This window comes from Sturnira hondurensis, unplaced genomic scaffold (genome assembly GCF_014824575.4).
Source record: "Sturnira hondurensis isolate 20B ecotype Veracruz unplaced genomic scaffold, ASM1482457v3 Scaffold0020237, whole genome shotgun sequence".
In the NCBI taxonomy this organism is placed as follows: domain Eukaryota; kingdom Metazoa; phylum Chordata; class Mammalia; order Chiroptera; family Phyllostomidae; genus Sturnira; species Sturnira hondurensis.
The window spans coordinates 6,637,710-6,648,033 of NW_028092868.1; the positions used below are offsets into that span (position 1 = coordinate 6,637,710).

General features: G+C 50.0%; 1 protein-coding gene across 1 annotated transcript in view; it reads right to left on the reverse strand.

Annotated features, from left to right (window-relative positions):
- SERPINE2 (serpin family E member 2) overlaps positions 1-10,324 on the reverse strand; it is a 56,887-nt gene that overhangs the window by 14,637 nt on the left and 31,926 nt on the right. Inside the window, exons 2-4 of the mRNA XM_037029228.1 lie at positions 8,563-8,843; positions 5,726-5,953; positions 845-1,042 (exon numbers count right to left, since the gene is read on the reverse strand). Coding sequence (XP_036885123.1) covers positions 845-1,042; positions 5,726-5,953; positions 8,563-8,821 — 685 coding nt within the window. The 5' untranslated portion in view covers positions 8,822-8,843. The remainder of the gene's footprint in view (positions 1-844; positions 1,043-5,725; positions 5,954-8,562; positions 8,844-10,324) is intronic.

The following is a 10,324-nucleotide window of genomic DNA, read 5'->3' on the forward strand; positions in this document are numbered from 1 at the left end:
CTTATACAAAACTAAAGCTAACTATCGCATGGGCTCCACTAGGTGTCTGTACCTGGCTGGCACTTGTTGGCTAGTGTGTGACTATCTTTAGGGTGTCCACTCCTCGGCGAGGGACTGCCAGGGCAAGGGCTCTAGAAAGTCCTCTGGACCACCGCTCCCTGCCACCGACCGTGCTCGGGGCGCCCACATCCCCTGCCCAGAGCCACCGCTGTGGGCTTTCTCCATCTTCATAATTTTTGCTAAATTCACAAATGAAAATCTAACTTTTGCTTTTTTTTTTAAATAAAAATGTATTTATTTTTAGAGAGAGGGGAAGGGAGGGAGAAAGAGAGGGAAAGAAACATCAGTGTGTGGTTGCTTCTCATGAGTCCCCCACCAGGTAACTGTCCCACAATCCCGGCATGTGCCCTGACTGGGAGGGAATCAAACTGGCAACTCTTTGGTTCGTAGGCCAGTGCCTAATCCACTGGACCACACTAGCCAGCAGTAATTTTTGCTTATTTTTAATTTGGTAATGTAAGATAGCCAATGAGGAGTTGATAACGCTGTTATATGTTTAATGCCCATGTACACTAACTTCGTATATTACCCTTTTCTCTTTAAATTTTCCATCTAAAAGGCCTCTGTGTATTACATGTTGATACACGACCTTCACAAATAATACAAAGAGTACCCTGAGCTATTTTTTTCTTTTTTAAATCCTGCCCTCCCCTCCCTTGCTCTTTCAAAAAATAAGAATAAAAGGCAGGCTTGCTCTTGAACTCGGTGAAAGCGCTCACGGAGCGCTTTCACTGCTCTGCGGCCGGCGCTTCTGGCAGAGCGGGGCTCGCACGTGTGCACTTACCGCTCCGGAACAGAGAGAGCTGGGCCAGCATCGGCACTTGGTAGGACTTCCCGTCAGCTGCCACGAACGGACGCTTCTTGGTGTTCTCAGGGCGAAACCGTGATTTCCACAAACCCTTAAAATACAGGGCGTTGACCAGGACCATCCTGGTGAGCACGCCGTCGATGAGGTCTGGGGAGAGCAGGCTGTCGATCTTGCCTGTGGGGCCACAGAACAGGGAGGAAGCTCAGCGCTGAGGGCGCGGGAGGGCAAAGGCAGCGGCCGGGTCGGGGGCTGAAGGAAAAGTCAAAGGACTTCTCCAAAGATTTTAAAAAGCAATTTTTCGCAACACCCCTTTGTATTTTCTAATTCTTTCTCCTCACTAAAAATGAGAACAGAAAACAAGTTAAAACTCAGAGAGGAGAAGAGACCCTCCAGGTAGGGATCACCAACCGTTTCATCAAGAAATTCTTTTGTACCTATTCTCTCTCAGCCCCACGCTTTAGAAAATTGTACTCATCCAAACAAACTGCATTTAATTATTAATGCATTTCCCTCTTTTTCCTAATATGTGATGACCCGTGAGGGTTTTTGTTCAGCAGAAGATCGCAGCTGTGTTGTTTCAACCACGGAGTTGATCTAACCCCAGTCTAGATAAAGGAACACTTTCTGCCCTGGAATGATCAAAGGTAAATGCTGAATTTCTCTTGAGATTTTACAAACGTTGAGGATTCATTTGTCATCTGTGCTTAAAGAAGAGCCCAGGTTAAAACTGACGTCTCTATTTACAGGTCAGGGGTCAAGCGAGGTGGTCACAGTACACAGGTGAAAGGAAGGGAGGCCTGTCCTAGAACTCCCCCCAATCTCGAAGGAAAATGGTCTTCCCAAGACGCGGGGAGGGTCCACCTCGCTTGTGTGGGGAGCGCAGGAGCAACAACCGTGGTCTAGGATGCTCCCTAGAGCGTCACAAAGATGCTTCCAAGGGCCTCAGATGCTTCCACCTGAGCTTGACACTTGGTTTTCCATTTAGGTTCCTTTGGCTCCAGACTGGAAGAGTCTGCTGTGTGTGTGTGTGTAGAGACGTCACTAACACCCAAAGCTATTAAAAATGAGTCCAGTGCAGCGTTCAGCCCAAGCATATTTAAAACAAAACCAAAACAAAAAAGGAGTGCATAATATAAATGCAAGGTATAGTAAACAGTGAGAGTAAAACCAACGGTTTCTCAGGAAGCAAGAACGTCTAACTCAGCAGGGAGAGCTTTACGTCCCTCTAAATGAAGTGCGAGAAGATCCATACAATAAGCAAACGTTTAAGTGCATCGTGGTGGAGAAGCAGACCTAGGTGTCCCGGGCCCAGGCTGTGCTCAGCGAGACAGGTTCGTGACCGCTCCTTCCTTCCACAAGGGGGCACCACTGCCACCTTACCGCAGGATCGGAAGGAAAAAGGCACACACTATAAATAGCTGTTTCTCAAAGCAAACCCTGCCTCTGGGAACTGACTGGGAAGGAAGTTAGAGCCCTGGGCTCGGGCGATAGGAAGCTGCTCAGAGTTGATTCCCCCACCGCGAACGTTTCTGCCTGCGCTGGGAACACTGCCCAGCCCAGCCCCTACCTGCCTTCCAGATGCAGCTCAGTGGCTCCTTCCATACACCTTTCTGACCCTCTGAACCCCTCTGAGGAGCTGCCATAAAGCCCAATCCTCAGCATCACCCTGACACCACGGTATTTTATTCCAGACACATGTAACGTGTCTGCCTCCTCCACCTGAACCACAAACTGCACAAGGACAAGGACCTGTCACTCATCTCTTAAAACTCTGTCCAGCCCTCTGTTCAGCACACGGTCAGTGCTGAAGAGATCTCTTCGGGCCTCTTTTGCTAAGGTAAATAAAACCTCTGATTGTCATTGGTAGGACTGAGATAGTCCCAGGAGGCATGAAAAAATGGAAAGAAATGGTAAGGAGAGACAGGGAAGAAATGCGTATTTTAGAGTCAAAGGAGCCATGCGGGGCACCTGCCTCCGGTAACTGCCGTAAACTCACACCCACCATCCACCCGCACGTCCACACACACACTCCCCACCCCCTTCCCCATCCAGCCTTACATGCCTACCTACCAGGTGCCATCAGGTGCCACCTACTCTCTTAGATGAGAAAACGAAACAAAAAAAAAGGAACTCTGACCTCAAAGAGCTGTGGATCTGCGAGGTGGAGGCCGATGTAACTGAACTTGGAAAAGAGTAAAGCTGAAGTTGTAACGACTACCTTCAAGTGGAAATACTCAAGGACATGAGTGCAAACAAGGGTCGTCTGATCCGGTCGGCAAGGTCAGGGACAGATGGGTACCTTGAGGAAGCTAAATTACTTGAGCTAATGGCTATAAAAATAGCTCACACGTGAACATTTGCTAAGTGCCGGGCACTTCCATAAATGCTGTACATGTATTATGTGTATCCTCATAACAACCTCGATGTTGTTATAACTATTCTGGTAGTATCACTGAGATGTCTCCACTTTACAGATGAGGACGCTGAGGCACGGGGAGGTCAAATAACTTACGGAAGGTTACACAGCCAGTGAAGGGCAGATCTGAGATGCAAACTCAGAACTTAACGCTTTTAACTATGCTGTTATTCGTGGAGCCGTGTGACAGTGAATGGATATTAACAAGGGGCACGATACACAAGTGGGGGGGTGGTGGTAAGAGAGAAGGTGAGGCTGCAGAGGGGTGAGGAGGGCAGCCCCACGGGGCGTGTCCCCAGCACTGGAAAGGGCCCGCCCCGTGTTGGTTCTCTCACTCTCTGCAGGGCAGGTGCCACCTGTACAAAACCAACTCAGTGGTCTTTGCACGTGGACTGTTCAATCTCCAGAGTCCTTCTGAGACCTGGCATGTAGGCAATTACTTCTCAGAGGGGCAGATCATCCCAACGAGCAGTCTGGAAATTTGTGGGAACATTTCTGGTTAAATGGGCAGTAGCCAGAGATGGGGCATGTCCTGAATACTCCAAAACAGTCCTGAAACAATGAAGAATTGTCCCCTTCCTGCGTAACTTTCAAACACCCTGATGGACAGTCACATTGGTGACACATCTGTTTACCATTATCTGAGCCCAGAGCCTTCCTCTTTTTCATGTAAACACATGTATCTTTTGGGGGGCACACCTTTACTGTGCATTGAATTTGCCAATAGTGTGACTACCATGCAAATTGAACAGGGACTAGACTGACTTTACCTGGAAATTTACTGAGAGTGTTGCACCATTTCAGAAAAACATTGCATCAACAATGGCAATGCAACGTGTGGTTTTCGTGCCATGGGTACCTCATACTTGCCCTGGTCTGTGCCCCTGGGTTTACCTGTTAAACTACATACATAAGTGGCTTTTGTTGTTCCTTGTATTACAGTTTGACATTACACACATTCACCTGTAAAGTTTTGTGTCTGTTGTGTGATGGTTATATTAGGTATATACTTCACCTCAGGACAGTAGAGAAAGTATTACAAATATTTGTTTAAGAAGAGGGAGTTGGGTCTATGGGCTTGAAAAGCGCTGCTTGGGTCTCATCGCTCTCAGTTCCCCAGAGAAGCAGTGCATTAAGTGGTTGATGGAGAGGATGTGCATTCAAGTGCTTTGAAAACTGGTGAGTGGTACGCTCACGTGATTTAACATGACACAGTACATTAGGGGGCTGGGAGTTCATGCCGCGGTCAGGCGGCCATCTAGCAGCTCATGCCCTCAGCATCCTAGCACTGTTCTTCGAACCACAGGCTCAGAAACACCTCTAAACCCTTTATGTTGGTTGGTCTCCTGATGGTTTCCCTATTGCACTGTCCAGGACCCTGTCGAGAAGGGACGCCATGGATTTCCCCAAACCAGCCTGGCCCCCGTCCACCCTCCAGAGCATTCCTCATCTATCTCCTCACTAGTCCCTTGAAAGGTGACCAAATGTTCACATAAGTCTGGTGATGGCTGGTAGAGGTAGAGGAAGGAAGAACCAGTTTTAAGGCAGAAGGTCAGGCCCTGCCCTTGGAGAGTCTGACTGAGCGGGTTGGGCCTAGTGGTCTGTATTGCAAACATACGCCCCAAGTAACTCTCACGCGGTGCATCAGGAACCACGTTTTAAGCAACATGACCTGAGAGCCGGAGTTCCCCCAAGTTTTGTCCTCAAGCTTCTCCCCGCTGAGTCTCTTTGGCTTCTTCTCCTGTGTCGTCAACCCTCCCTTCTCTGATAAACAGTTCCCAAATCTACATTTGGAGACTTCACTTTCCTCTGTCGTTCTGGACTACCTCTCCTCCTGGATGGTTTCACCCAGGCCTGCAGTTTACAAATTAACAGGTGTGAAATGCTGAGACATCAGCTCAGTTTCACGGGGGAACAGACGCAGGTGAACAAGTAATCATCGTGCAGGGTTGGCAAACACTATCATGAAGGGGCAGAGACGGGGCACAGTCATACGCCCACCATGACCAGAAAGGGGCACCTACTTCCTGAGAGGACCGAAGCAAGAGGCAGGGAAGGCGAGAGAGATCAGTCCCGAATCTTAAAGGCCGATAAGGACATTCCAGGCAAAGGAGACAACAGATACCAAAGCAGGAAGGAATAAGCAACAACAATTTCAAAACAGACAAGGGCCGGTGGGCAAGGGCTCCGGGAATGAGATGCAGTGAGAAAACCCCCCAGGGGACGTGAGAGGAGTCATAAAAAGAGAAGGAAGGCAGACAGAGGTTGAGGGGCCGGGTCAAAAGGAGACGACAGAGGGGTCAGCGGGGCCCTGGCCTTTCACAGCAGAGGGCCCAGTGGACCTGCAGGCACGAGTCAGAATCTTAGGGTCCAGCTCACACGTTCCTTCACAAAGTGTGAAGTCATACAAAATGACTGCCCAGGGAACCGTGACCACTCACCCCTGGTTTCGTTTTTAACCCATGCGTTGATGGCATCGCAGGCGGAGGTTGGATCCTTGAAGTTCACGTTCCGGACTTCGCACTGAAACACGTCTTTGTTCCTGGTGACGAAGGGCATTTCGATCTTAGAGCCGTTCTTCACAAACATCGCGTTAGCCACTGTCACGGTATCTTTGTTCTTCTTGGAGACGATGGCCTTATTGATCTTCTTCAGTGTTTTACCAACTCCTAGGGGCGAGTGAGGAAATGTGGCAATAGTTCCATGAGAATTCCCAAAAGTTATTTTTCAAGCTATCTCCTATCTTAGGGCAAATAACAACAGTCTAAATAAGACAATGTGAGTAGTAAGAGATTATGTTTTGGGCTTTCTCAGTGTCCTTATGTTAATTAAGGAAGGGAGAAATAAAGTACAACTATTACTAGGTCTTAAAAATCTGTTTTTCTTTGAGCATCAAGTCAGGCACATTCAAGGCATTCTCTGCACCTTCCCCAGGTGGCCTTCGTCCTCCTGGAGGGCCTTATTGGTACCAGATCCACAGGAAGACAGGCAAGCTCCTCAATTACGGAGCCTCGAAGGGCGACATGAAAGGAATCTTCCCAAACCACTCTCCTTCTCACTTAACCATCCTGACTGCTCTCTCCTTTCCTGCCAAAGATTTAGCACTGTGATTCTCTTTTTCTAGTTTGGAAATAAAAATGAATAAAATAAGCGTTCGAAAGACTATAAAAAATGGCCATGTGCCACCATCCGAGAACAATGTGGTTTTTACTTAATATCAAGCTCAAAAAGTACGGGGATTAATTTTATGGCAATGTGAGATTTATTTTCCATGAGCGATTCGCGCACGCTTCATTTGGTTTCAGAGCATGGGAAAGAGGGAAATAAGTTACAAGGACGACATGTGTTTATATAAAGAGCTTGTTACAGATTCTTCTTACTCGCTTTACAAAATGACACTGTCCTGAAATGCCCTGCAGCGTGACCTTGGTGGTCTTCTGCAGAGTCACCCTGTCCTTGAGAAGGTTTCTTTTTCAGACCCTTTAAAGGAGGGCAGGGTAAAGACTCCCGGCTCCGGAGGCCTTTGTTGGGTCTCTGACGGCTGCACCCCTCTCGCTGTTCTGTGGGGCAGGCCCAGTAGGAGGGGGCAGGTCCATTTTATAATTTAGGGACAGCACCCTTCAGAGGCCAAGTTCCAGGCCTGCGCCTCTCAGCCCCGTGGCCTCCTCCACGCTCCCCGGTCTCCTGCCGGGAAAAGATCAGAGCAGATCTGCCCTCCTCTGCCCCTCACTGTCCCGCCTCCATCCTCAACGAGAGCATCATACTGTGAATTCTCAGAGGCTGGGCTGGAAGTACCACCCAGGCTCCCTCAGGTCAGTGTGTCACGTGGACCAAAGTCAGAGCAGTAAGGGAGGAGAAAGGGGTGGGGCATGGGTGGGGGCACTGCTGACAGGCCAATCGCATCCAGAGCTCAGAAACACTGCTTGGAGTGAGGTTGGCTCAGTGTTACAGCAAAGGACAAAAATCCAGTGGCTCTTCTGGAACTGGATTGGCTGAAGGATGGCCCCAGGAAAGACCCTCTGTGGTAGAAGTGATTCCCTGTGAAGTGATAGATCCCCAAAAGTCTCTGAAATTCCGACCAAGGGGTGGAACAGTGAGTTGCAGGCATTTAAGTCTTTCCAGTCCGCAAACTGCAGACGTGGGCAAACTTGAATGCCGTGTCACTAGCACAGGGCGGTCAGGCACTGGGTGCTGCAGCTCCGAGATGACCAGCCACAGGGCCTGCGGCACGCGAGCTCCCACCTCCCTCGTCTTCATCTCCAGCTGAAGGTGTCAACGCAAGTCAAGAATCCTAGAATGTCATGGCCAGCAGAGGTGGAGGAACATGGATAGGAAAACTCCATCATTTCCCAATAAAATGACTGAGACCTAGACGTGAGAGGGGGCTGGCTCAAGGGCACAAAGCCCTGCAGGCCCCGCAGCCAGCCCTGCCCCCGAGTCGACTGCAGTGTGGAAGGGGCGGGTGGACGGTAACTCTTGGGGGGGAACACCTGAGCCAAAGCAGAACCCCAGTGCTGGGACACAGACGCCCTTCAGTTAGGTTGAAATAGGTCATTAAAAACAGGGTTTTCCTTTAAGAAAACTAAGTCTTTTCCACTTGACTTAAAAAAATTTTTTTGTAGCTTTTATTTTGGAATAATCATAGCCTCACAGGAAGTTGCATAACAGCGTACTGAGTGGTCCCATGCACCCGTCACCCGGATTCTCCCATCGGTGACATTGTGTATGACCACAGTACAGTGCCACAGCCAGGAAACTGCCCTTGGGACCGTCCACAGAGCTCACTCACACTTGCACCCTGTGTGCGTGGCTTTGTGTAATTTTATGTCCCAGGCAGATCATGTGTCCATCACCTCAGTCCAGATGCAGGACAGTCCCATGACCCCAGGGCTTTCTCACGCTGCCCTCCATGGCCACACTCACTCACCTGCCCAGGTGACATTTTTAAAAGTGCGCTCAGAGCCATAAAGCATGTTTATTAGCCCTGCAGGCCACGGAGGTGGGGTGCCAGGCAGTTTTCTTTTCATGGTTGAGAAAACCAGGAGATGCGGGGTTGACCCAAAGCCCCACAGAGCAGAGGCCAGGACCTGGCTCCCCTACCTGCCAGCCTCATCTGTGCTTGAGAGTGGACTTGGCCTAAGCCCCAGATGGCACCAGGGAAAACCCACCTGGCTGTTCCACTTGCCTCTGGGGCTTCGAGAGAAGACCCGGCAAGGAACCCGCTGACCCAGGCCCCCTGCCAGGCCCTGCACCCAGAGCCCAGCGGCAGCGCACGTACCTTTCACGCCGTATCTCATCACCGCAGTGAGCTGGGCCTTTGTTCGGCCATCAGCCCCCAGCTGCAGCATTCCCAGGACGGAGGCGATCCCGTGCGGGGACACCACGATGTTCTCCTGAGGCCGGGCTTTGGCGATCTGGCTGAAAACCTGAATTCCTATGTCGGAGCCTAGTTCCTCCAGAGGCTGAGGGTTGAACTGGAGGCACACGGAGGGCAAAGTCACTGTGACCACGAGCACGAAGGGGAAACACCAAGACATGGTTCCTGCTGGTAAGGCCACCCTGGAAGTCAGATGAAACAGAACATTGACACTCTCATTTAAATGGACACTTTGGGGTCTACTTGTCACTCGGCCAGGTACGATTTACTGTACATGCCACATAACTGAACGCCGTCTTAACATGCTGAAGACAGAACAATGTAGATTAAATTGATTTTGACCGTATGTTGTTAGGGGGACGAGGAGGGAGAGGAAGGGAACTTCCACTTTGTAAGTCCCACTGACATGCCAGACACTATCCTAATTGTTATTGGTTACTCAAAACCGCCACTCACTCAATTAAACCAACACTTACTGAGGGCCTACTGTGTGCCAGGCCCTTGTCTAAGGGCTGGGCATTCAACTGCAGCAAAGGCGGCCAGACCCCTGGCCACCTGCAGTTTCCATTCCAGAGGGACGCAGAAAACACTGAGCAAACCAGGAGGGGGACCAGGGCCAGGACAACGAAAGAGCGATGCCAGCGGGTGACAGGCTGGTGCGGGGCACTACGAGACGGGGCTGTGGTTGGGGAAGCCACCTCTGCTGGGGGAGCAACACGGGGAGAGCACGAGGATGAGAAGCAGACCCAGCAACGTGCTGGGCAGGGTTTGGAAGGGCAGGCAGATGGACAGCAGGGCAGAGCCCCTGAGGTGGGAACAGGCCTGGGGTTAGAGGTTGGGTGGCTGTGACGTAAGGAACCCGGACGAGGTGAAAAGGAGGAGGGGCCGGACCCTGAAGGTCTGAGAGCCTGGTGTGGCTCCTAGACTTCATCCTAAGGGAGCAACCGCTCATGTTGCTACAATGATTTTATAACTATGCACCATATACTTGGCTTTTTCGCATGAACATATTCCTTTCTTAAAGAATCGTTAATCACAATACATTTAAGTGACACCCTTAAATCTATGATAGGGCAGAAAATGGTAAATTTATCAATTGTGAGGATGGCACTGTTTACCCTGATACGCTCAATTAGGATTACAGTGGGTTTTTTCCCCCTAGTTAATTAATTAATTAATTAATTAATTTCTGATTTTATTTATTTATCTTTAGAGGGGAAGCGAAGGAGAGAGGGAGAGACATATCAGTGTGTGGTTGCCTCTCATGTGTCCCCTGCTGGGAACTGGCCTGCAACCCTGGCATGTGCCCTGACTGGGAATCGAACCGCGGTTGTTTGGGTTGCAGGTTCGTGCTCAATCCACTGAGCTACACCAGCCAGGGCCAATTTGCAGTGTTTTTTCAAAAATGTGCTTTCATCCTTGAGCTCTCTTGGAAATGTACATGTGTTTATGAAATAGCAAATATTTCCATTTAATAAGAACCCAAAGTGGCAGCAGTAAAACAGAAGCAGAATTCGTGATACGGCTACTGGGTTCCTCCCTTCTGGATGGAGCTCCTGCTAAGCACATCTCCCACAGGCGAGGCTGGGAGTGTCTGCAGAGAACAGGAACCTGGGGATCTTCGGGGCTGGGTGCCAGGGGGAATAGGTCAATGTGCTCCAGG